At 47.7% G+C, this 26,793-nt stretch overlaps 1 protein-coding gene and 1 long non-coding RNA gene across 4 annotated transcripts in view; one reads left to right on the forward strand and one right to left on the reverse strand.

The window, feature by feature from the left end:
* The first annotated feature begins 31 nt into the window (after positions 1-31).
* RCCD1 (RCC1 domain containing 1) overlaps positions 32-26,793 on the forward strand; it is a 29,655-nt gene continuing 2,893 nt past the window's right edge. The window contains exons 1-8 of one of the 3 annotated variants that reach the window (XM_058736527.1): positions 32-1,241; positions 1,729-1,933; positions 2,027-2,423; positions 2,582-2,703; positions 4,873-4,971; positions 5,310-5,477; positions 5,991-6,020; positions 6,612-10,338. In XM_058736527.1, coding sequence (XP_058592510.1) covers positions 1,194-1,241; positions 1,729-1,933; positions 2,027-2,423; positions 2,582-2,703; positions 4,873-4,971; positions 5,310-5,477; positions 5,991-6,020; positions 6,612-6,763 — 1,221 coding nt within the window. In that variant the 5' untranslated portion in view covers positions 32-1,193 and the 3' untranslated portion in view covers positions 6,764-10,338. Of the gene's footprint in view, positions 1,242-1,728; positions 2,424-2,581; positions 2,704-4,872; positions 4,972-5,309; positions 5,478-5,990; positions 6,021-6,611; positions 10,339-26,793 lie in introns of those variants that run through there. The other 2 variants (XM_058736526.1, XM_058736524.1) reach the window with 2 other exon arrangements.
* LOC131516003 (uncharacterized) lies at positions 17,250-18,648 on the reverse strand. The gene is made up of 2 exons (XR_009263801.1): positions 18,363-18,648; positions 17,250-18,122 (listed from the first exon to the last, which is right to left on the reverse strand). It is a non-coding gene; the product is annotated as an uncharacterized LOC131516003 (long non-coding RNA).

The following is a 26,793-nucleotide window of genomic DNA, read 5'->3' on the forward strand; positions in this document are numbered from 1 at the left end:
GGGTGTGTCCTCGGGGCATGCTCTTCCCTCCTGGAAAAAACCCTCAGCTGAAACAGGTGAGGGCAAGAGCTCCCCGACCTGCCGCCGGGGCGGGGAGTCTGCGAGAAGCCTGCTTCCGTTCTGGGAGCCCAGATTGAGGCTCATTGGTTCACGTAGATGAGTGACAGGCCCCGAGCCAATGGAAGGTTAAGCTCGCCGAGGCTCCCGTCTAGTAGGCTGCTTCCTGTCGGGCATCGGTCCCGCGCGTGTGGGTGAGCTGCCGCCGTCCCGGAGTGAGGGGAAGGACGGGGAGCACGTGTCTCCGCAGTGGCTCCTCGCCAGCCCTTCGACTTGGATTCTGACCCGAGTTCCGCGGCCCCGCGCGTGGCTGCGTAGGGCGGGGCCGTCCGACCCGACCTCTGCCTCGGGCCCGCGCCCACCGGAGGTTACCTCGTTCACACCGAGGGCGCAGCGGCCCAGCGCAAGCCCCGGGGCCGGCTTGACGGAACTCGAGCTGGACAGACCGCAGCGCTGACCGCGGCCGGCGAGGTGAGCGCCGCCCCGAACGCGACGTCACCTTCATCTCCGGCGATTGGCCGGGGGAGGCTGCGGCAGCCAACGGGCGCCTCGCTCGGGGCGCGGCTCTTCAAAGCTTTCCTCCGCGGCGGCTGTCAGCCGGGTCCTTCCGGGGCCTGGCACGCCGTTCCTGGACGGCTGCCCTGCTCCCCAGCTTTTCCTCCCTCTAGAGTGCTGGTCGGAAGGAGCTGCCCGAGAGAATGGAGGGCACAGGGTCAGGAACGAGGTCAGAGACTCCCTTGGGTTGGGACTACACGGAAGGGATTAGGAGCCCGGGTCCGGGTCAAGGAGGTTTGGTCGCAGGGGGGACCCAGTAGCTGACGTACAACGCTTGAAAATGTGAAATTCTGATCAGGCCGAGCATGCTGTACGGAAGAAGCGGCGTTGCTTTTGTAACCACTGAACTGTGGATTTGTCTCCCCTTTATGTGTGAGCTCCTCGGGGACAGGCAGCTGTCTTTCTCATCGGCCCCGAGCAAGGAATCAATAAATGCCTGTAGAACGAATAAATGACTAGGTGAGGTCCAGTTGAAATTATTGTTATATAGGTCCCTGGAAAACCAGTACCACTGGTCTTTTTTAAATCCACTCTAAGTACTGGATTTAATAAACCAATACTTCCCTTGTGCCTATCGTGATATGTGCCAGTACTTAAACCCGTTTTTCCATCTGTTCCACGCAGACGGGGTAGGTACAGACAGCGCCCTTTCCTACCCCCTGCTTTTGTAAAACTGAAGAAACGGAATCGGACTCAGAGAGCTTAACTGGCCAAGGACACAGACACGGCCACCTGCCGAGGCAAACGTGGGAACCCTGGAGCTGGTTGTAACCTGCACAGGGCACTGTCTCCCAAGCGCTCCGCTTTGCGCTGGTGGGAGGAGCACAGTGTGGTTGTAAAGGCTACTTTCTCTGGGAGTCTCCTCTGTCAAATGGGGGGGAATTCTGGTTCCCAAGGTTACACGGGATAACGTGCCTGACACTGGGAATTTGGAGCTGGAGGGGCTCAGATCCTAGGCCAACGTCTAAGGGAGAGGCCACTTAAATACCTGGTGCCCACTCTGGGCGACGCCGAGCTTGCTTGAGTCCAAGGGAGGACAGGGAAAGTGCCTCCATTCTAGGCAGCCCCTGAATCTGGTAGGATTCCTAACCCTGTCCCGCCGCCCACCCCATTCAGGTGGCGGCCGGCAGAGGGCGCCGCCCGAGCATGGCCGAGGAGCGCCGAGGATCCTGGTTCGGCTTCGGTTTCTGCGGCTTCGGGCAGGCGCTGGGCTCGGGGCGCGGGCGCCAGGTGCACGGCCCCGAGCCGCTGCGGACCCCGGGCGAGGGCGCGGACGTCTGCCGCGTGAGCGCGAGCTGGAGCTACACCGCCTTCGTGACCCGTGAGCGTCCCCCCCCCCCAGCGCCCCCCCATCCGGTCACGACCCCGGGTGAGTGGCCTACCCGCTCCCCAGCCCCCTCTTCCGTCCCCACAGGTGGAGGCCGGCTGGAGCTGTCGGGCTCCGCGGGCTGCGCGGCGGGCGGCTGCAGGGACGCGTGGGCCTCGGAGGCGCTCCTCGTGGTGCTGCGCGCCGGGCCGGGACGCGGGTCCGGGACGGAGCTGCAGGCCTGGGCGCCGGGTTCGGCGCTGAGCGGAGAGCCCCTGTGGGCCCACACCGTGGGGCCGGAGGCCGAGGGGGAAGACGCACCGGGCGGTGAGCCCCAGGCCGGGGCCCTGCCCCTGTTGCCCGGCGCGCGGGCCTACGTGAGTCCGCGGCCGCCCTTCTACAGCCCTCTGGCCCCCGAGCTGCGGGCGCGCCGGCTGGAGCTGGGCGCCGAGCACGCGTTGCTGCTGGACGAGGCGGGCCAGGTGTTCTCCTGGGGCCAGGGCCGGTGAGTGGGGGGCGTGGCCGGGTGTGGCCCGTGGGCCTCTTGCGGGGGCGGGCGGGGGCAGATGAACGTGGCTCCGCGTGGGAGGTGACCGTGTGGGGGCAAGCCGAGTGTGATTGCGGTAAGGAAGGGGAGACCTGACCGTGGTCTCCCTTGCTCAGGCATGGACAGCTGGGCCACGGGACTCTGGAGGCCGAGCTGGAGCCGAGGCCGCTGGAGGCGCTGCAGGGCGTACCCATGGCTGAGGTGGCTGCAGGGGGCTGGCACTCCGTGTGTGTGAGTGGTAAGTGACCTAGCGCCTCTGCAGACAAACTTGGGGGCTCCAAGGCTCCAAACCTTTCTTCTTTTCCGGTGTGGGTGGGTAGCCTAGCCGGGCCTCCTTCCAAGTTCATCCTGCGTTAATCAGCTCAGTCATTCGGGACTCCTACATGCCTTTCAAGTTCAGCCCCTCTCGGGCACCTGGGTGGCTCGGTCCGTTAAGCATCTGACTCTTGATATCGGCTCACGTCATGATCTCAGGGTTTGTGAGATGGTGCCCGGCGTCTGGCTCTGTACTGACGGCGTGGAACCTGCTTGGGATTCTCTCTCTCACTCTCTCCCCCTCTGCCCCCCCCCCCCCAGGAGTGCATGCTCAAGCACTCTCTCCCAGAAATAAATAAAACACTAAAAAAAAAATTCAGCCCCTCTGAATTTAATGGCCACAGCCATTACCCACTCACACCGGTACTGTTGCAGTTGTTTTCTACCTTCTGTTGTTGGCCTCCCACCTCTCCCATCCCTCCGCCTCCAGGCAGGGCTGCCTTCCTAAAACACTGCAAGGGTGCGTGAAGGGGTGAGGGGTCAGCTGAGCCAAGGAGAATGGAGAAGAAAGGCTGCAGTGAGTCAGGTGGCCGTGACGCGTGGCCCACAGGGGACGCTCAGATGCCCACAGGGAGGATGAGGGTGGGGAGGGTGAGCCTAGAGTGAGGACCCTCGCTTCGGATTGTAAGTTCGCCGCCCTGGCAGGGCCCCGGCTGCAGCTGATTCCTGGGGTGTTGGGTGGGGCTGGGAGCAGATCTAGTCAAGGGTCTGCATCTGGGGCTCTGGCTGCCACTTACATCTCCGGGGGTGGGGGGCAGCTGTAACAACAACTTATGCCTGCACCTCCGCCCCCGTAGTCTCATGTAATGGCCCTGGGTTGGCAGCCAGACCTGAAAACTGCTGGGCCAGAGGGAAGAGAAGAGAGGAGCTGGATGGGAAGTCTGACACTTATGGGTCGGAAGGAGCTGGGAGCCTTGTTTCCTAGAGTGTTTGGAGCACAGGTGCTTCGGAGCAGACATCCTTTTGCCCCCTGTGACCTTGGGCAGGGCACTTAACCCGTCCATGCCGCGTGTCTTCTCGTAAATAAAACGGGATGTGGTCATGTGACCCTCTGTAGGGCTGTCACGAGGAGTGGGTGATTATATTTGAAAAGTGCTTGAAACACTGGCATAGATCGAACGCTTGATAAAAGCGAGCTACAGTCGTTAGTGGGTTTTTACAGGAGGGCCATTGCTCCAGCCAACAAACTGTAGTGTTGTGGGAGACGGGGAGGTGAGAGCTTCCAGAAAATGCCTTCAACGGTACCTGGGTGGGGGGAGGGCGGATTAACAAAGGGATGTGGGCTCAGTGGGTTTGAAAGGGAAACGTTGGGAACTTCCAAGGGCACATTTCTGAAGTGTGTGTTGTGGGACGTTCCGTGAAAGGGAAGTTTGTGCAAAATGACCTCCAAAGAAGTTGTGGACCAAAGAAAAGGCCTAGTCCAGCTTGACGAGAAACAGTTTGCTTCCGGACGTGTGTGGTGAGCAGCTGCAAGTAGGCTGCGACCCCACCTCCCACCCCAGCCCTCGAGGCTGGGGAGTCCACGCTGGGGGACCACCTGGAGGAGACTGAGAATAGTTAAGTGTCAGACTCCTTTCCAGAGCAGATCCAAAGACCTTGCACCCCAAGGCTGTTCTTAAGGGCTCTTGTGCGCCCGATCTAAAAAAGAATGTGTCTCAGGGGGCTGTGCTCAAGAAGGCTTCAGGCCACAGGGCTGTTGTCATGGTAGGTTTGTCCAAGATGGTGTTAGTTCAGGGGCGCCTAGGGGGCTCAGTCAGTCAAGCGTTTGGCTCAGGTCATGATCTTATGGTTCGTGAGAGGGAGCCCCGCGTTGGGCTCTGCACTGACAATGCAGAGCCTGTTTGGGATTCTCTCTCCCCCTCTCCTTGCCCCTCCCCCACTCGTCTCACTCTAAATAGATAAAAAGAAATAAAAGACCAGGAAACTGCTGGGGGCTGAGGGAGGCTCCGCCCCTTGCTAACTTGGGCAGGGCAGGCATTTGTTGTCCCCAGGGAGCTAGAGGGTATGAAGGAGTTTGGATGGATTCAGGGGTCCTTGGAGGTTGTGGGGGGTTTACAGTCTATTCGATGGGTCCCCTTTATCTCTTTTTCAGAGACTGGCGATATTTATATCTGGGGCTGGAACGAATCCGGGCAGCTGGCCCTGCCCAGCAGGAGCCTGGCAGAGGTTGGCAAGACCGCTGCAGGGGAAGGTGAGAGTCAGGTCTATGCGTGTTTCTGTCAGTCCGGACTCCTGGCCACGTGCTGGCCTGAGACCCCACGGTGTTCAGAAGGGACACATGACAACGTGGGACCCCAGGCCCCGCTGCAGGACCCTTGGCCCCTAGGGATGGGAGAGCGGTGAGGCTGGTGCGTCAACACCACACTCCCTGCGGACCTGTCGAGCCCAGCACGCCCTGGGGGTGCGGGGGGTGGACAGAAGGTGCTCCGTGGCGCTTTTGTGCCAGAGGAGCTAATGTGTGGGTAAGGGGTAGGTCCGTGCTCCCTGTGAACCGCCATTATCCTCATCACGCTCCCTGCTTCCCTGAAGCCAGTGGACCGAAGGAAGACGGTTCTGACGTGAGGACAGCCGAGGGTGAGAGTGGAGGCCTGGCCCCCTTCATAGCCATCCAGCCCTTCCCCGCTTTACTGGATCTCCCCCCGGGCACAGATGCAGTCAAGGCCAGCTGTGGATCCCGGCACACAGCAGTGGTGACCAGTGAGTGGGGCTGGGCGGGCTGGGTCACAATGGAGCAGGAAGTCCCTCTTCCCGGTCCCACACCCGCTCCGGGAAAGAGTGTGATCACCTTAAACACTGCTATTTTCAGGGTCTTCGACGAGTGCTGAGTAGCTGCCTCACTTCAGTGACTGCGGCCCCAGCCCCCGCGGGGTGTCAGCAGTAGGTCCCCAGCTGGCAGGCCCCGAAGGTCCCCCCTCCTGGAGGGAGGCTAGTGTTGGCCTCCTTTGTCTGAGAGCAGGGCCTGCCCAGTCCAGCCTCGAAGACTCCTGAACTCGGTGGCTGTGAGATGTAGCCCCTCAGCTGGCAGAAAGGAGGGTAGACTGGTTCAGCCTGCGTCCTTTACCACCCTGAGTGCCATCACACAGTCGTTAGAGAGTATGTTTTGCTGTGCCCAGCAGAGCTCGTGACACGTACAAGGTGCTGGCTGGGGGTTGTGGCGGGCCGTGTAGACAAGTGCCTTGTGACAGCCCCTTCCTGTCTTTCTGGTTGTAGGAACGGGGGAGCTCTACACCTGGGGCTGGGGTAAGTAAGGGCTTGCTCGGGTGACGCTTGAGCCAGTGGAAGGAGAAGGGACTGGGAAGGAGAGGGCAGGAGATGACAGCCATGCAGCCGTGAGGAAGCAGGGGCCTCGGCCTGACCACTGGGGCCACAGGGTCTGAACTGTGTATCCCCTTGTCCAGAACCGGTCCAAGCACACCAAAGCTCAGAGACCAGACAGGAAAAAAAGAGATGCTGTTAGTACTTCCCATTTATCTTTCTGAAAAGTTGTCTTAAGGAATAGTTCCGCAGCGTTGATGACCTGTCTGTTGGTCTGCACCGGGCAGAAAAAAAGGTTCCAACAGAAATCTCTGCTCCGAGTATCTGGGGCGAGGAGCAGGCCGCCCGGAAGAGCATCTTGCCCGGAATGGCTGGTGGCAGCTGCCCCCTTGGGGGCCTGGGGGTTCGCCTGGCCCTGAGGACTCTGTGGCCTGGTCTCCTGATCTCCCAGAGCAGACCCCAGCGGAGTGGAGGATTAGACCCAGCACTGTGGTGCATGGACTGAATTTCCTTCCTGGAGGGGGGCAGCCCCAAGGTCGAGCGGCGAGGATGGCCAAGGGGCTCGTTTCACTTTAGGTAAATACGGACAGCTTGGTCACAAGGACACGAGCAGCTTGGATCGGCCCCGCCGAGTGGAGTATTTTGTAGACAAGCAGCTCCAGGTAAGGGCTGTGAGCTGTGGGCCCTGGAACACCTACGTGTATGCTGTGGAGAAAGCGGAGGGCTGACGGCTCCAGATAAGGGCATAAGAGAAACGTACAGTAAATTCTACAGTTAACATCTGTGAGACTCCCACCCCCGGCAAGGAAGTCAGCAGCCCAGATGCCCGCACCCGCCCCTCCCGCCTCACCTTAGGGCCGCGCCTTCCACTTTGTCCTCATGTTAGAAACACCTGGGAGCTTTGGAAGCGAAGCCCAAGGCCAGCACTGCAGACGCTGTGGGATCAGACCCTCCACGTGGGGAGCCTAGGCTGGGGTAGATTTTAAAGCTCCCCCACCTGGCCCAAGGTGACTGAAGTTAGGGTGGAGATTGGGTACCACTGGGGGTCATCTTTTGTTACTCCCTCCCCTATTCTCTCTTAGAATTGTGTCACCCTTGCGCGTGTCCTTATAGTTTGTCTGCTTTTGAACTTTATGTAAATGGAACCATTCTGCGTATGTTCCTTTGTGTTTTGTTTTTTCATTGAACGCGGTATGATCCATCCATGTGGTGTCCTGTGTGCGGTTCGTTCATTTTTGTTATGCGGGTTTCATCATGTGAAGCCAACACAGGGCTTGAACAAACCTTGAGATCGTGACCTGAGCCAAAATCAAGAGTCAGACACTTAACTGAGCCACCCAGGTGCCCCAAAACTTTTTACCTATTGAACAATGAGTCCCTCCTCTCCCCTGGAAACTACCATTATACCTTCTGTCTTTCTGATTCCGACTAGTCTAAGTACCTCATATAAATGGGATCTTCTATATTTTTTTTGTCACTAGCTTCTATTACTTAGTATAATGTCTCAAGGTTCATCCATGTTATAGCATATTGCAGGATCTCCTTTTTAGGCCAGAAGAGTATTCTATCTCACGTACATACCACATTTTGTTTATCCACTCCTCAGTTGATGGTCGCAGGGTTGCTTCTGTGTTTCAGCTGTTCTGGATAATGCTGCTATGAACATAGGTGTACAAATAGTTCTTTGGGGCTCTGTTTCCGATTCTTTTGGGTGAATACTCAGAAGTGGAATTTCTGGGTCATATGGTAATTCTTTTTAATTTTTTGATGAGCCTACATACTGCTTCCCACAGAGGCTATACCATTTCTTTAACTTTTTTTTAAGATTTTATATATTTTAATATTTATTATTTTGAAAGAGAACAAGCTGGAGAGGGGCAGAGAGAGAGAGAGAGGGAGAGAGAGAATCCCAAGTAGGCTCCATGCTGTCAGTGCAGAGCCAGACCCGGGGCTTGAACGCAGGAACTGTGAGATCATGACTTGAGCTGAAACCAAGAGTCGGATGCTTAGCCACCCAGGTGCCCTTAAGATTTTATATATTAAAAAAAATTTTTAATGTTTATTTTTGAGAGAGAGCATGAATGGGGGAGGGGCAAGGATAGGGGGACAGAGGATTGAAGCAGGCTCTGTGCTGACAGTAGCAAGCCCCAAGTGGGACTTGAACTCATGAACCATGAGATCATGACCTGAGCCGAAGTCAGACCCTCAACTGACTGAGCCGCCCAAGTGCCCCAAGATTTTATATATTTTTTAGGGTAATCTCCACTCCCAACGTGGGGCTTGAGCTCACAATCTTGAGATCAAGTGTCGCGCCCTCTGCTGAGTGAGTGAGCCAGGAGCCCGTATCATTTTTAGTTCCTGCAGCAGTGCACGAGCTTCCATTTTTCCACCTCCTTGCCCGACACTTGTTTTCTGTTGTCCTTGATGATCACCATCCTAATAATGGTGTAAGGTGCGATCTCCTTGTGATACTGATTTGCATTTCCCTAATGATTAGCGATGCGGAGCATCTCATGTGCTTATTGGCCATTCATGTATCTTTGGAAAAAGGTCTATTCAAGTCCTTTGGACATTTTGAATTGCACTATTTGATTTTTGTTGAGTTTTAGGAGTTCCCTATGTATTGTGGATATTAATTCCCCATCAGATATGTGATTTGGAAATATTTTCTCCTGAGGGTTGTTGTTTTACTCTTGTGCATAGGGTCTGGTGATGGAAAAAAAAAAAAAAAAAGTTTTAATTTTCATGAAGTCCGACTTGTTTTCCTTTTGTTGCCTGTGCCTTTGGTGTCCTATTAAAGAAATCATCGCCAAATCCAATGTCCTGAAGCTTTTTTCCTGTGTTTTCTTCCAAGAGTTTTATTGTTTTAGGAGCTGCATTTAGGTCCTTTCTTCATGTTGAGTTAATTTACAGGCCTGGTATTAGGTAAGGATCCAACTTCGTTCTTTTGCATGTGATTGTCCAGTTTTCCCGGCACCATTTGTTGAAAAGACTGTTCTTTTCCTATGGGCTGGTCTTGGCACCCTTGTCAAAAATCACTTGCAAGGGTTCACTTCTGGGCTCTCTGTTCTGTTCCATCGATCTCTGTATCTGTCTTTATGCCAGGGCCACACCGTTGTGATGGCTGTAGCTTTGTGTAGTAGCTTTTGAAATCAGGAAGTATGTCCTCCACTTTTGTTTTTCTATTTCAAGAATGTTTTGGGGGTGGGGTGCCGGGGTGGCTCAGTCGGGTAAGCATCTGAGGATTCTTGATTTCAGCTCAGGTCATGACCTCGTGGTTTGTGGGTTTGAGTCCTGCTTTGGGCTCTGCACTGACAGCATGGAGCCTATTTGGGATTCATATTTTCTCTCTCGCTCGCTCTCAAAATAAATTTTTAAAAAGGCGGGGAGAGTGCCTGGGTGGCTCAGTCAGTGAAACGTCTGACACTTGGTTTCAGCTCAGATCGTGATCTCATGGGCTATTTGCTGACAGTGCGGAGCCTGTGTGGGATTTTGTCTCTCCTCTCTCTCTGTCCCTCCCTTGCTTGTGCCCCCCTCTCCCAAAATAAACTTTGAAATGTTTGGGGAGCACCTGGGTGGCTCAGTTGGTTGAGCATCCAACTCTTGATTTTGGCTCAGGTTATGGTCCCAGGGTCATGGGATGGAGCTCTGGGTCAGGCTCTTAAAAAAGGAGGAGGAAAAAAGAATTTTTTGACTATTCAGGGTCCCTTCAGGAATGCATGTGAATATTAGGATGGGTTTTTTTGTTTTTTTGTTTTTTTTTTGTCTTTTAAAGTTTATTGGGGCCCCTGGGTGGCTCAGTCAGTTAAGCATCTGACTTCGGCCCAGGTCATGATCTCATGGTCCATGAGTTTGAGCCCCGTGTCAGGCTCTGTGCTGACAGCTCAGAGCCTGGAGCCTGCTTCGGATTCTGTGTCTCCCTCTCTCTCTACCCCTCCCCTGTTCATGCTCTGTCTCTGTCTCAAAAGTAAATAAATGTTAAAAAATAAAATAAAGCTTATGTATTTATTTTGAGAGACAGAGTGCATGCGTATGCACAAGCAGGGGAGGGACTGAGAGAAAGAGAATCCCAAGCGGGCTCCACACTGTCAGCACAGAGCCAGATGCAGGACTTGAACTCATGAACTGTCAGATCATGATCTGAGCTGCAATGCAGAGTCGGTTGCTCAACTGAGCCACCCAGGCACCTTGGGTTTTCCTATTTCTGCAAAAATGTCACTGGGATTTTGATAGGGATTGTATTGAATCTGTAGATCACTTTTGGTAGTGTTGACATGTTTGCGATATTAAATCTTTCCATGAACATGGGCTGTATCTCCGTGTATATATGTCTTTTTAAATTATTTTCAGCAGTGTTTTGTAGTTTTCGTCGTACAGGTCTTTCACCTCCTACGTATTTTATTCTTTCTGATTTTATTGTAAACAGAATTGTTTTTATAATTTCCTTTTAAGATTGTTCATTGTTTGGGTATAGAAATGCACTTGATTTTTGTGTACAGCTTTGGTATCCTGTTACTCTGCTAAATTCATTTACTCTGATAGTTTCCTTGTGGATTCTAGGGTTTTCTATATAAGATCATATTATCTGCAAACAGATAGTTTTGCTTCTTTTTTTCCAATTTGGATGCCTTTTATTTCTTTTATTGCCTAATGACTCTGACTAGAACCTCCAGTACTGTGTTAAATAGAAGTGGTGAGAGTGGGCATCCTTGCCTTATTCCTGATCTTAAAGGAAAAACTTTGTCCTTGACCATTTATTCTGTTTGCTGTGGGTTTCTCATATGCAGCTTTTATTACGTGGAGATAGTTTCCTTCTTTTCCCTATTTTATTGAGTGCTTTTATCATGAAAGGGTGTCGGATTTTGTCAAATGCTCTTCATTGATTGAGATGATCATGTGTTTTTTTTCTTCATTTTGTTCATGTGGTGTAATCATCCATCGTCCTTGCATTCCAGGAATAAATCCTACTTGGTCTTGGTGTGTAATCCTTTTTAAATGCTTCTGAATTCTGTTTGCTTGTGTTTTGCTGAGGATTTTTGTGTCAATGTTTAAAAGGGATATTGGTGTGTAGTTTTCTTGTAATGCCTTTCGCTTTGGTGTCACAGTTATGCTGGCTTCATAGAATGAGTTGGGCAGTGTTCTCCCCGCCCCCACTTTATTTTTTTTTTGAAAAAGTTTGAGAAGCATTGGTATTAGTTCATCAAATGTTTGGTGGAATTTACGAGTGAAGCCTTCAGGTCCTGGGCTTCTCTTTGTTGGGTGAGATTTGATTACTGATTTAATGTCCTTACTAGTTATATGTCTATTCAGATTGTCTATTGCTTTGTAATTTAGTCTCAGTACATTTTGTGTTTGTAGGAATTTGTCCATTTCATGGAGGTTATCCAACTCGTTAGCATACAATTTTTCATAGTATACTCTTCAAATCTTGTTCATTTCTGTAGAATCAGTAGTAATGTCCCCACTTTCATTTCTGATTTTAATAATTTGAGTCTTCTCTCTTTTTTTCCTTAGTCCATCTAGCTCAAAGTTTGTCAATATTATTTATGTTTTCAGAGAGCCAACTTTTGGTTTTGTTTTTCCCTATTGGTTTCCTTTATGTGTGCTGTAGTCTTTACTGTTTTCTTCCCTCTGTGAGCTTTTGCTTTAGTTATTTTTTTTTATCCTAGTTTAAAGTTAGGTTGTTGACTTCAGATCTTTCTTGTTTTTATTTTTTTTATTTTTTATTTTATTTATTTATGTATTTATTTTTAACGTTTATTTATTTTTGAGACAGAGAAAGACAGAGCATGAACGGGGGAGGGTCAGAGAGAAGGAGACACAGAATCCGAAACAGGCTCCAGGCTCTGAGCTGTCAGCACAGAGCCCGACGCGGGGGCTTGAACTCATAGACTGCGAGATCATGACCTGAGCCAAAGTCGGCCGCTTAACTGACTGAGCCACGCAGGCGCCCCAGATCTTTCTTGTTTTTAAATGTGAGCATTTATAGCTAGAAATTTCCACCTTGACACCACTCTTGCTGCATCCCGTGAGTTTCGACTGTTGTGCTTTCATTTTCATTTGTTTCTGTTTTCTAGTTTGCCCTGTGATTGCCTCTTTGATCCACTGGTTGCTTAAAATGTATGGTTAATTTCCACAGTATTGTGAATTTTCAGTTTTGTTATTGATTTCTAACTTCACCCTGTTGTGGTCAGAGAAGATACTGTATATGGTATCTTTATTTTTCTTATGTTTTTATTTTTTATTTTTTTTTAACGTTTATTTATTTTTGAGACAGAGAGAGACAGAACATGAACAGGGGAGGGGCAGAGAGAGAGGGAGACACAGAATCCGAAACAGGCTCCAGGCTCCGAGCTGTCAGCACAGAGCCCGACGCGGGGCTCGAACTCACGGACCGCGAGATCATGACCTGAGCTGAAGTCGGACGCTTAACTGACCAAGCCACCCAGGTGCCCCTATTTTTAAGTTTTTAATTTAATTCGAGGATAGTTAGCATACAGCGGTATATTAGTTGCAGGTGTACAATGTAGTGATTGGGCACTTCCATACGGCACCTGGTGCCCCTCGTGATAAGCTCACTCCTTAATGCCTGCTACCTATTTCGCCCCTTCCCCCAATCCACGTCGCCTCTGTTAACCATCAGTTCTCTATAGTTTAAAGTCTGTTTTTGGGGGGCACCTGGGTGGCGCAGTCGGTTAAGCGTCCGACTTCAGCCAGGTCACGATCTCGCGGTCCGTGAGTTCGAGCCCCGCGTCGGGCTCTGGGCTGATGGCTCGGAGCCTGGAGCCTGTTTCCGATTCTGTGTCTCCCTCTCTCTCTGCCCCTCCCCCGTTCATGCTCTGTCTCTCTCTGTCGCAAAAATAAATAAAAAACGTTGAAAAAAAAAAATTAAAAAAAAAAGTCTGGTTTTGGTTTCTTTTTTTTTTTCTTCCTTAGCTTGTTTTGTTTCTTAAATTCCACGTGAGTGAAATCATATGGTATTTGTCTTTCTCTGCCTGACTTCACGTCCCATCATATCCTCTAGCTCCATCCATGTTGTTGCAAATGGCAAGAGCTCATTCTTTTTCATGGCAGAATAATATTCCATTGTGTATGTACACCACATCTTCTGTATCCATTCATCTGGGTTTTTTTTAATTAAAAAAAAATTTTAATGCTTATTTCTGAGAGAGAGACAGAGATAGAGGGCAAGTGGGGGAGCGGGGAGAGAGGGAGACAGACACAGAATCGGAAGCAGGCTCCAGGCTCCGAGCTGTCAGCACAGAGCCTGACGCCGGGCTCGAACCCACAAACCGTGAGGTCATGACCTGGGCTGAAGTCGGACGCTCAACAGACTGAGCCACCCGGGCATCCCATCTGCTTGTTGATGGACATGTGGGCTGTTTCCATAATTTGGCTATTGTACATAATGCTGCAGTCAACTTAGGGGTGCATGTATCCCTTTGAATCAATTAGTGTTTTTGTATTTGGGGGGTAAATACCCAGTAGTGTGATTTCTGGATTGTAGGGTAATGATTTTTTTTAACTTTTTGGGGACCCCCATACTGTTTTCCAGAGTGGCTGCCCCAGTTTGCGTTCCCACCCACCGTGCACAAGGGTTGGTTCCTTTTTCTCCACATCCTCGCCAACACCTGTTGTTTCTTGTGTTGTTGATTTTAGCCGTTCTGAACAGGTGTGAGGTGACCTCTCCCTTGTGGTTTTGATTTGCATTTCCCTGACGATGAATCGTGTTGAGCGTCTTTTCATGTGTCTGCTGGCCACATGCATGTCTTCTTTGGAGGTAGGCTGCCTTCTAGTTTTGTTGATTGTTTCCTTCACTGCGCAGAAGGTTTTTTATTTTGATGTAGTCCCGGTAGCTTATTTTTACTTCTGCTTTTATTTCCCTTGCCTCAGGAGACCTATCTAGAAAAATGCTGCTACAGCTGATGTCAGAGAAGTTATTGCCTGTGCGCTCTTCTCCGGTTTTTTAAGGGTTTAGGTCTCACATTTAATCCATTAATCCAATCTTTAATCCATTTTTTAAGTTTTTATTTATTTACTAAGAATTCTTTTTTTTTAATGTCTATTTTTGAGAGGGAGAGACACAGCACGAGCAGGGGAGGGGCAGAGAGAGGGAGACACAGAATCTGAAACAGGCTCCAGGCTGAGCTGTCATCACAGAGCCTGACGCGGGGCTCGAACCCACAAACCACAAGATCACGACCTGTGCCAAAGTCGGATGCTTAACCGACTGAGCCACCCAGGTGTCCTGAGTTTATTTTTGTGAATGGTGTAAGAAAGTGGTCCAGTTTCATTCTTTTGCATGTGGTTTCCAGTTTTCCCAACACCATTTGTTGACGAGACTTTTTCTTGTTGCGCATTCTTTCCTGCTTAACAGAGCATGTAATTATAGGTTTATTTCTGGGTTTTCTATTCCGTTCCACTGATCTATGTGTCTATTTTTTTGTGCCAGTACCATACTGCTTTGATTACTACAGATTTGTAATATAACTTGAAGTCTGTAATTGTGATGCCTCCTGTTATTATGGCTTTGGCTATTCTGGGTCTTCCATGGTTCCATGCCAATTTTAGGATTGTTTATGTTCCGGTTCTGTGAAAAATGCTGTTGGTATTTTGATAGGGATTGCTCCATATGAGGTCTTTGAGACTTAATTTGTGGCCTAATGTATGGTCTGTTGTGGAAAATGTCCCATGTGTACCTGAGAAGAATGTGCATGTTGCTTTCGGGCAGAGTGTTCTGCACGTGTCTGTTAGGTCTATTGGTTTACTATGTTGTGTGAATCCTGTTTCCTTCCTTTGGTCTGGTCTGTCCATTATTGTGAGTGGGGTACTGAAGTTTCCACCTGTTACTGTACAACTATTTCTCCCTTCAGTTCTGTCAGTTTTTGCCTCCTATATTTTGATGGTCTGTCATTAAGTGCATTTTTTACATATTTTCTTGTTGTATGGAGCCTTTTATTAATAATGTCCTTTGTTGACTCCTGTAACGTTTTTTTAATGTTTAGTCTGGAAAGACCGTGAGCGGGGGAGGGGCAGAGAGAAAAGGAGACAGAGGATCCAAAGCAGGCTCTGCACTGCCAGCAGACAGCGGACGCAGGGATCGAACTCACAAACCGTGAGCTCATGACCTGATCTAAAGTCGGATGCTTAACAGACTGAGTCACCCAGGCTTCCCCTTTTTTAAAATTTTTTTTTTTTTTAAGTTTTATTTTTCATATTTGTGAGAGAGACAGAGCACGAGCAGGGGAGGGGCAGAGAGAGAGGGAGACAGAATCTGAAGCAGGCTCCAGGCTCTGAGCCGTCAGCCCAGAGCCCGACGCGGGGCTCGAACTCGCGAGCAGTGAGATCATGACCTGAGCTGAAGTCGGACGCCCCACCGACTGAGCCACCCAGGCGCCCCTTCCCCTTTTTTATTTAAAGTGTATTTTGTCGGGTCCCCTGGTGGCTCAGTTGGTTAAGCGTCCAGCTTCGGCTCAGGTCACAATCTCATGGTTTGTGAGTTTGATCCTGCGTCGGGCTCTGTGCTGGCAGCTCGGAGCCTGGAGCCTGCTTCCGATTCTGTGTCTCCCTTTCTCTCTGCCCCTCCCCCGCTCACGTTCTGTCTCTCACTCTCTCAAAAATAATTACACATTTTTTAAAAAGTAAAATAAGTGCATTAGTCTCCCAGATCGTGTAGAAAACAAGATTGGGAGTTATAAACCAAAGGTACAGGAATACTAGCTTTTATGTTAGTTTTCTTTTTTCAATTTTTTCAATGTTTATTTTTTGAGACAGAGACAGAGCACAAGCAGGGGAGGGACAGAGAGAGAGGGAGACACAGAATCTGAAACAGGCTCCAGGCTCTAAGCTGTCAGCACAGAGCCAGACATGGGGCTCGAACTCACAGACTGTGAGATCATGACCTGAGCTGAAGTCGGACGCTTAACCGACTGAGCCACCCAGGTGCCCCTAATTTTCTTTAAATGAATTAGTCTCTTAAATTACACAGACAACAAAAAGTACAATTGCAAGCCAGACGCTACAGTAATACGAATTTTTGTCATTGCCTATGTTTACCTTTACTGAGATCTTCGTTTCTTTATATGGCTTCAAGTTACCTAATCTTAAAGACGATGCCTTGTAGGTGATGATTCACTTCTTTCTCTCTTGCTGCTTTTAAGTTTTGCTCTTTGTCTTTTGAAAATGTGACTGTGATGTGTCTTAGCGTGGGTCTTTGAATTCATCTTACTTGGAGTTCATTGAGCTTTCTGGATGTTGAGGTTTTTCTTCAAATTTGGGAAGTTTTCGGGCATTATTTCTTCAAATGTTCTTTTTGCCCCTTCCTCTCTTCTCTTTCCGGGACGCCTGTGACCTGTGCCTTGGTCCCTGTGTTGACGTCCCGTAGGTCTCTGAGGCTCTGGTCACCGTTGCCTAGTCATTTTGTTTTCTCCCCCTCCTCAGCCTCGGTCATTTCCATTGTCGTGTCTTCAATACCTGACTCTTGGCCCTGCCTGCTCAGGTCTGCCTTTGAATCCCTCCAGTGAAGTTTTCATTCGAGTTACTGTGCTTCTCAGCTCCAGAGATTCTTCTTGGTTTCTTTTTAGGTTTTCTGTTTTCCTTAATACTTCCATTTCTCTTCACACTTTGACTTTCTCCACATCTTCCTTTAGCTCTTTAAGCACATTTAGATCATTGTTTAATTTATCTATTTGTTTTTAAATGTTTATTTTTGAGAGCCACAGCCCAAGCTGAGGAGGGGCAGAGCGAGAGAGAGAGGATCTGAAGCGGGCTGTGTGCTGACAGCAGAGAGCTCGATGCAGGGCTCAAACTCACGAACCATGAGATGGTGACATGAGTCATGTCATGACATGACATGGTGAGCGGAAGTCGGACACTCAACCGACTGAGCCACCCAGGTGTCCCTTTTTCCTTTGAATGATGGGCCGTATTTACCTATTTCTTGGTATACCTTGTGACTTTTTGTTGAACACTGGACATGTGAATCCAGTCGTGTGGTAACTTTGGGAATTGGATTCTCCCACTTCCCCAGGGTTTGCTGTTTTTTGTTACTGCTTTTGCTTTACTGTAAGCTGTCTCCGTAGTGAGGGTCAGCGTGAGGTGTAGACTTTGTCTTCTTATGTCTTTTCTAAGCCTTTCCTTGAGCATGCGCAGCGACTTGCTAGTTTTTCCCATATATGCGGATATTTGTGAATGTGCTAGTCTTTTAATGTGTGGCTCCTGAAAGGGGAAAAGTGAAAAACGAAGAGGGAACAAAAGGGCACCGGCCCTTTGAATCACCTGGAAGTCACTTGAACCGGAGTGGGGACAGGCTTGCGACTCTGAGGGGAGGTACCACAATAACAGCCGCCTGCCTCTCTGCGATCAGAAGCGACGACCAGAACACGAACCCCTGGTGTTCCGAGGACGGGTGCCTCTCGCCCACCCGGACCGCTGTACGTCGCGTGCGGCCGCATCAGGGGGTGGGGGGGTAGGGAGCCGCTACTGTGCAAAGCGCCGAAACCGCCCAGAACCGGTCAGTTTTGACCCTCCAAGCCTTCCCCTGGAAGTTGCAAGCCTCCGGCAAACCCGCCTTCCGAAACTGGCGCCTCGGTGCGGAGCCGGGCGCTTTCCTGCCTCTTCCGGAATCCTCCCTGATGGGTCATGTACGTTTCTGATTTGGGGTCAGAAACCTCGCGTGCGCGGGCTCAAGTTCATCTGCGCAATACTCGGGAGCCCTGGGCGGCCGAGGCGTCTCTGCCAGCGGGTCCGGTTCGTCGCGGCCCAGACACCAGGTGGACACGTGGCCGAGGCCGCGTTTCCCCACGTGCTGGCGACGTCGGGCAGCGTCCGTTTCATCCGCCGTTTGGAGTTGTTCTGTCTTCGAGTGGCTGTTGAAGTTTTCCTAACCTTCTGAAGTTTTCTGTATTTTTCGTAGTGACTTGTTTTCCTCGTAAATGTTAGCCGCAAGTCCCTTAATAGTTACGGGTTCAAAATGTCTTCCGCCGCCGTTTTCTCAGCCTCCGGTATCTTTTGATGTTAGCCTTTTGTTTTAAACATTTATGTGGTGCTACTCTGTGCCAGGCAATGCTCAGAGTGCTTTACAAATACCTTATTTTGGGGCGCCTGGGTGGCTCAGTCGGTTGGACGTCCGACTCGGCTCAGGTCATGATCTCACGGTCCGTGAGCTCGAGCCCCGCGTCGGGCTCTGTGCTGATAGCTCAGAGCCTGGAGCCTGTTTCGGACTCTGTGTCTCCCTCTCTCTCTGCCCCTCCCCCGGTCATGCTCTGTCTCTCTCTGTCTCAAAAATGAATAAATGTTTAAAAAACAAAAATTAAAAAAAACAAATACCTTATTTTGATGAACAGGAGTTCTTAATGTGCTCAACTTCATCAGCATTTCCTTTGTTGTTAATTTGTGTGTATGTAGGTGATTTAAGAAAATTTTCTGACTGTGGGGGAGGACTTTAAGATACTTTTTTTCTTCTTGTGGTAAAATATACTCACAAATGGTTAAGTGGTAAATTTTATATTAAGTGTATAATTCAGTGGTATTAAATACGTTCACATTGTTGTCCAGCGTGCACCGTCCACCTCCAGGGCTTTTTTAAACTCTCTACACAAATTCTATCCCCATTAAACACAACTCCTGGTACTTGCCCCCCACCCCCACCCCCCCGCAACCATCATTCTACCTTCTGCCTCCTTTGTATCCTCTTTCCGATGGCTGGCCCTTATCCCCACATCCAGGGGCGTGTGATGCCAGCATTGTCCTCTACCTAAGTTCTGTATGTGTTTGGGTCTATTTCTAGACCTTCTGATCTGTACCCCATTGCACCACAGAAGCTTTGTGGAGGATATTTTGTTCTGATAGGGCTTGTGCCCTTCCCCCTCCTGTAGTCCAGCTGTTTCTTAAGTTTTGGAAGTTCTTTATATATTCTGGATACACGTCCTTTATCAGATACGTGATTTGCAAATACTTGCTCCTAGTTGGCGGTTTGTCTCTTTGGTCTGTAAGTATCTCATGCAAAGCAAGTCTAAAAGTTCAAGTCCAACTTACCAATTTTGTTTCTTTTATGGATCATGTTTTTGATGTCATAACTAAGAACTTTGCCTGGCAAATACCATGAGTGTTTTTTCTTCTTCTAAAAGTAGATTTTGTGTTTTGATCTTTGAGGGTTAATTTTTGCCTCAAGAGGAATGAGGCATAGCTATAGCTCTCTTTTATTGCCTAAGAATATCCAATTATTCAACACCCTCTGTTAAAAACGCTATCCTATTTTGTCTTTACGCCTTTTTCAAAAACCATTTGACCATATCTGTGTGGGTCATTTTAGACTCGCTGTTCTGTTCACTGACCTATGTTTCTGTCTTTTCACTCATCAGTAGCACAGGCTAGTCTCAGATGAGATAGGGTGATAGAACCAGCCTCCAAGTTGGTTCTTTTAAAAATCCTTTGGCTGTTCTCGTTGGTGTTTCCATCTAAAGTTTAGTGTTAGCTTATCTGCTGGAATTACATGAGCTCTACAGACCATTGGGGAGGACTGCTGTCTCACTTTGCTGAGGATTCCGACCCAAGAACACAGTATGTCTATTGAAACAGGTCTCGTCTCTTTCATCAGTAGTTTGCAGTTTTCAGCATACAGATAACATGTTTTGATTTGTACCTAGGTATTTGTTTTGGAGTTCTTTTAAAGGCTCTTTTGCAAATTTTAGTTTTAATGGTTGATTACATAGTATGTAGAAATGAGGTTGATTCTGTAGGTAAACCTTGTATCCTATGGCCTTGTGGAACTAATTGGAGCTTTGTGTAGGTGGGTTCCTCGGGAGCTACACAACCATGATCCCTGTGAACGAAGATGGTTTCGTTTCTTGTTTCCAATCTGTGTGCCACTTATTTCTTCTTGCCTTATCGCACTGGTTAGGAATTCCAGTATACTGTTCAATAGGAGGAGTACAAGTAGACAGCTTTGCCTTACTTGTAATCTTACGAGGAAAACATCCAGTGGTTAGTTTTATATGTTACCTGTTAGTTGACTCTGGCAGATGCAATTTATCAGGTTAAGGAACTCTCCTATTATTCCTCATTTTCTGGAAAATTTTATAAATTTTGTCAAATGCTTTTCCTACATCAATTGATAGGACCACGTGGGTTTTTTTTGGTTAATATGGTAGGTTATGCTGGTTTTTAAAAATGATACATAATTCACATACTGTAGAATTCACCCTTTTACTTATTTTAAAAAGTTTATTTTGAGAGAGAGCACGCACGTGCAAGAGGGAGGGGCAGAGACAGAGAGAACCTCAAGTAGGCTCCGCGCTGTCAGCCCCGAGCCCAACACGGGGCTCGATCTCCTGAACCACGAGTCAAGAGTTGGACGCTTAACCGACAGAGCCACGACACGGTTCAGTGGCTTTTAGTCCATTCACAATGTTGTGCAACAACCATCACCACAATTGAATTTCAGAACATTTTCATCACCCCCAAAAGAAACCTCTTACCAATTAGTAGTCACTGCCCATTTACCTCTTGTCCCTGGCACCACTAATCGACTTTCTTTTCATAAGGATTTGCCTCCTCTAGGGGTTTCATATAAATGGAATCCTACAACGTATGGCCTTTTGTCAGGCTTCTTTGACTTAGCAGTGTTTTCAAGGTTCATCCATGTTGTAGCATGTATTCCTTTTTTTTTTTTTTTTTTTAATTTGAATGTGTGGGAGCGGGAGAGAGAGAATCCCAAGCAGGCTCCACAGTGTCAGTGCAGAGCCCAACGTGGGGCTTGGACTGAGACCTGAGATCATGACCTGAGCTGAAACCAAGAGACACTTAACCGACTGAGCCAGCCACGTGCCCCACATGGATCCCTTTTTATGCTGCATAATATTCTGGGTGGAGAGACTTCATTTTGTTCATCTTTCTGTCAACTGATGAACAGTTGAGTGGTTTCCACTTTTTTGCTATGAGGAATAATGTAAACATTTGTGTACGTGTTTTTGTAGGAACATTTAAAAAAAATATATCCTGCCACCTTTTTGTAAAGTTTATTTATTTTGAGAGAGCAGGAGTGGGGAGGGGCAGAGGGAGAGAGAGAATTCCAATCAGGCTGTCCGTGCAGAGCCCAATGCAAGGCTCCACCCCACAAACTGTGAGATGGTGACCTGAGGCTGAGTCGGATGTTCAACTGACTGAGCCACCCAGACGCCCCAAACATGTTTTCAATTGGGTATTAATACCTAGGAGTGAAACTTCTGGGTCCTATCTTACATTCCCAAGCCGGCCTTGTCTTGCTGGGGTAAACCCTACTTTGTCATGATGTATTCTTTTATGTTTGGGGATTCAATTTGCTAATACTAAGGATTTTTGTATCTGTTCACAAAGGATATTAGTCTGTGGTTTGTTTCGTGTTTCTGTGGTTTTGGTACCAGAGTCATTCTCATAAAAGGAGTGAAAAGTGGTAGGTCTACTGTTTTCTGGAAGAAATTGCATAGAATTGTGGTGTTCCATCTAATTTAAATGTTTAGTAGAATCCACCAATAATGCTGTCTAGGCCTAGAGGTTTCATTTTCAGGTTTTTAATGATGGGTTAAATTTCTTTGATTGCTATAGGACTATTCCGATTCTTCCTTTTGGGGTGAGTTTGGTAATTTGTGTCTTTCAAGGAATTTATCTGCTTAAGTTGTCAAAATTTCTATGCAGAGAGTTTGTAACTGTCACTCATGATCCCTTTCAGGTCTGTGGAGACTATGGTGATAGCCCTTGGGGTGCCTGGGTGGCTCAGTCGGTCAAGCATCTGACCTCAGCTCGGGTCATGATCTCATGGTTCGTGAGTTCAAGCCCCACATCAGGCTCTGTGCTGACAGGTCAGAGCCTGGAGCCTGCTTTGGATTCTGTGTCTCCCTCTCTCTCTGCTCATGTTCTGTCTTTCGCTCAAAAATAAACATTTAAAAATTTACAGTGATAGCTCTACTTTCATTCCTGATATTAATCTGTTATTTCCTTTCTTTCCTTATCACTAAAAGTTTACTTTTTTTTTTTTTTTTTTAAGAATCCGATTTTTTATTTGTTTCCTCTATATTGCTTTGGTCTTTTCAATTTCATTGCTTCCTGCTCTTACGTTTATTTACTTCCTTTCTCCTTTTCAGGCTATTTTGTTGTTTTTAGTTTCTTAACATAGAAACTCATTGCACTGAGACTTTTCTTCTAAGATAAGCATTTAGTACTGTAACATTTCCTCTAGTGCTTTAGCTGCATCTCAAACGTTGATATGTAGTATTTTTTTTCAGTTTACAATGTCTGCAAATTTCCTTTGAAAATTCCTTTCCTTTCTGTATCATTTAGATGTGTTATCTAATTGCCAAGCATTGGGGCATTTTCTGAGAGTTTGTTATAGTTAAGTTTAATGGAATTAAATTTTTCTTAAGATTTTTTTAATTCATTTTGAAAGAGGGAGCGTGCGGGGGGGCGGGGGGGCAAGAGGGAGAGAGAGAATCCCAAACAGGTTCCACACTGTCGAACAGTGAGATCATGACCTGAGCCAAAACCAATAGTTGGATGCTTAACCAACTGAGCCACTCAGGTGCCCCCATCATTTAAAGTTTTTAAAAACTTACGGTTTATGCCCCAGACTGTGGTCTATTTTCATGACTGTTCCATATGCACTTTGCAAATGTTTCTGCTGTTGCTGGATGTTGTTCTACAACTGGGTCCAACCGGTTATTGGTGGGAATCGTTTTCTCTATAGCCTTGACTTTTTTTTTTTTTTAACATTTATTTATTTTTGAGACAGAGAGAGAGAGACAGAGCATGAACGGGGGAGGGCCAGAGAGAGGGAGACACAGAATCTGAAACAGGCTCCAGGCTCCGAGCTGTCAGCACAGAGCCCGACGCGGGGCTCGAACTCACAGACCGCAAGATCATGACCTGAGCTGAAGTCGGCCGCCAACCGACTGAGCCACCCAGGCGCCCCTAGCCTTATTTTTTATCTAGTTCTATCATTACTGAGAAAAGTGAAGTCTAATGGCAGATTTGTCCATTTTTTCCTTTCAGTTCTGTCAGTTTTGCTTTGTTATATTTCAAAGCCATTTTAGGTGCATAAACATTTAGAATTGGGATGTCACTGAAAATGGTGTAGGGAACTCCAAGGCTCTGCCTTTCCACAAAAGCAGCTAATGAACTGGTGGTGGAAACTGTCAGAATCTACTTTTGCAGAACTCTAGAAAGCTAGTCGAAAACTTCCCACGACCCAGGGAAGAAAGAAGCGGATGCTTTGCGGTGAGTGTGCTAGGACATTTCCAGTTGCCTGCCTGCTACACCGCACGTGGGGGGCCGTAAGGAGGACAAGAGCTCACGGTTTTGGTGCGTGCTGTTAGCACCAGCGGGAGGAATATAGTCCTTCTCAAAGCTTCGGGACTGTGGGCTTCAACACATCTGGCACTTGCCTGAAAGACCAACCTAAGAGCTGGCCTTTGTTTCGCCAGACTCTGTGTTCCCAAGGCTGGGTGGCTCTGGCCAAAAGCGTTCCATGGCCCTGGAATTGGCTGCAGCAACTTGGACAAGGGACGATCGTTGGGACAAGCAACAGACCTATAAGAAGACTGGAAAGAAACAAGTTGGGAAAGGAGATACTTAGGGAAAGGCCTTTCCGAGCTCCCACAGGCATAATGACGAACTGGGGAAACGTAGCCCATGCCCAGTGCTGGTGTATTCCAGGAAAGGCCTGACAAATCACTCAGCTCTCACTCTGGCTCGTCTTCAGGCTCCACACAAGCACAAGTGGAGGCTGAGGGGCGCCCTGGGTGCTTCAGTCGGTTGAGCGTCCGACTGTTGATTTGGTTCAGGTCATGAACCCAGGATTGTGGGATGGGGCCCCGTGTTGGGCTCTATGCTGAGAGTGGAGCCTGCTTAGGATTCTCCTTCCCCAAACTCTGCCCCTTTCTTTCACTCTCTCTAAAAAAAAAAAAAAAAAAAAAAAAAGGCTGAAACAGAGTGTGAATAGCCTGGCTGAGCCATGAAGCAATGGTCCACAAAGCAGAGCCAATTGATTAAGAGGGTATTTTTTTCCTCTTTTTTTTTTTTTCTTTTAAATTAAGTTTATTTCTAGTAATCTCTACACCCAACAAGGGGCTTGAACTCAGGACCCCAAGATCAAGTGTTGCATATGTCAACTGAGCCAGCCAGGTGCCCCTTATTTTTCTTTTAATAAGTGAGTTTAGCAAGGTTTCAGAATATAAGAGCAATATACAGAAATCAACTGTGTTCCTACAGGCAGGCAATAACCAGAAATTGTAAGTTAAAAATCTCACAGTGGCATCAGGAAATATGAACTACTTAGGGATAAATCTGACAAAGATGTGAAAGATCTGGATATATGACCTATAAAATACTGCTGAGAGAAGACCTAAATAAATGGATAGGTCACTTCTCCCTAAATTGATCAATAGATTCAATAACGCTAGATTTCTTTTGTAGGAACTGACAAGCTAATTCTGGTTAATTTTTTTTTTTTTTTCAACGTTTTTTATTTATTTTTGGGACAGAGAGAGACAGAGCATGAACGGGGGAGGGACAGAGAGAGAGGGAGACACAGAATCGGAAACAGGCTCCAGGCTCCGAGCCATCAGCCCAGAGCCTGACGCGGGGCTCGAACTCACGGACCGTGAGATCGTGACCTGGCTGAAGTCAGACGCTTAACCGACTGCTCCACCCAGGCGCCCCTGACAAGCTAATTCTGAAATTCATCTGAAAAAGCAAAGGACCTGGAGCAGCCAAAGTAACTTTTACAGGTATAAAACTGGAAAGCTAACACTACCTAATTTCAAGAATTAGTATGAATCTACAGTAATCGAGACCATGTCGTATGGCCATTAAGACAAATGGATCAATGGAACAGAAACTCAAGGCAACTGATTTTTGACAAAGGTACAAAAGCAATACGGTGGAGAAAGGGACAGCCTTTTCAACTAATGTTGCTAGAAACTGGATATTTATATGCGAAGAAAAGGAACTGAAAGTCCTAGCTGGAGCCATATACATGGATACAGAGCCAAAATGGATCACAGACATAAACACAAAACCTGAAATTTTAAACTCCTAGAAAACCTTTACCTTTTGGGTTAGGTAATGGTTTCTTAGAACAACAAAAACACAATCCAAAGAAAAATGGAATTCATCAAACTTAAGCCTCTGCTCTTCAAAGACACTGTTAAAAGACTGGAAAGAGAAGCCACAGACTGAGAGAGAATCTTTGCAAAACGGGACCAACAGACTTGTATCCAAAGCATACACGCATGCCTCATTTTATCACACTTCGCAGATACTGTGTTTTTTACAGCTTGGAGGTTTGTGGCAACCTGCATCCATCAAGTCTCTCAGCGCCATTTTCCAACACAGTCTGCTCACTTCTGGTCTCTGTGTCCTATTTTGGTAATCCCCTCAATATTTCATACTTGGTGATCTGTGATGAGTTATTAGGACTTACAGCTCATGATGGCTATTAGCTATTTTAGCAATAAAGTATTTTTTAATTAAGTACTTTTTTTTTTCCTTAGAACTAATGCTATCGCACACGTAAGGTTTCACTATCCTGTAGTAGTTTATTAACTTCTGCATGCTCTGGGAAACGAAAAAATTCATTTGACTTGGTTTACTGTGGTGGTCTAGAACCAAACCTGCATTGTCTGAGGCATGCTTGGATAGAGAACTCTCCAAACTCAACCCAGTTTTTAAAATGGGCAAAAACCGCGAATAAGTACTTGCCCAAACAAGGTAAGGATGGCAAAATAAGCACGTGAAAAGATGCTCGACATTATTAGGGTAGCGCAAATTAAAACTACGATGAGATACTGCCTCCTACCTCCTAAAATGGCTAAAATTATAAAAACAATACCAAGTAGTAGAGAAGAGGTAGAGGAACCGAAACCTTCATCTGTTACTGGTGAGAACATAGAATAGTTCAACCACTTTGGAAAACAAACGTAGAGCTACCATTCATCTGACCTAGCTGTTCCACTCCTTGGTATTTACCCCCCAAAAAGTACAGCTCCATACAAAGACTTGTACGTCGACGTTCATAGCAGCTTTATTTTTAATAGCCCTAAACCGGAAACAAGCCAAGTGTGAATCAACATAAAAAGTGAATAAACTGTGGTCTCCCCATACCACGGAATAGGACTCAACCATAAAAAGGAAAGAAATATGGACACAACAATACAGATGAAATTCAAAATCAAAGTCAAAAGAGCCAGCCCCATGCATAGGGGCACTTGTACCCCAACGTTTCTAGCAGCACTCTCAACAATAGCCAAATTATGGAAAGAGCCTAAATGTCCATCGACTGACGAATGGATAAAGAAATTGTGGTTTATATACACAATGGAGTACTACGTGGCAATGAGAAAGAATGAAATATGGCCCTTTGTAGCAACGTGGATGGAACTGGAGAGTGTGATGCTAAGTGAAATAAGCCATACAGGGAAAGACAGACACCATATGGTTTCACGCTTATGTGGATCCTGAGAAACTTAACAGGAACCCATGGGGGAGGGGAAGGAAAAAAAAAAAAGGTTAGAGTGGAAGAGAGCCAAAGCATAAGAGACTCTTAAAAACTGAGAACTGAGGGTTGATTGGGTGGGAGGGAGGGGAGGGTGGGTGATGGGTATTGAGGTGGGCACCTTTTGGGATGAGCACTGGGTGTTGTATGGAAACCAATTTGCCAATAAACTTCATATATTGAACTAAAAAAAAAAAACCACACACACACAAAAAAGAGCCAGCCCCCAAAAAG

Source organism: Neofelis nebulosa, chromosome 7 (genome assembly GCF_028018385.1).
Source record: "Neofelis nebulosa isolate mNeoNeb1 chromosome 7, mNeoNeb1.pri, whole genome shotgun sequence".
Lineage (NCBI taxonomy): Eukaryota > Metazoa > Chordata > Mammalia > Carnivora > Felidae > Neofelis > Neofelis nebulosa.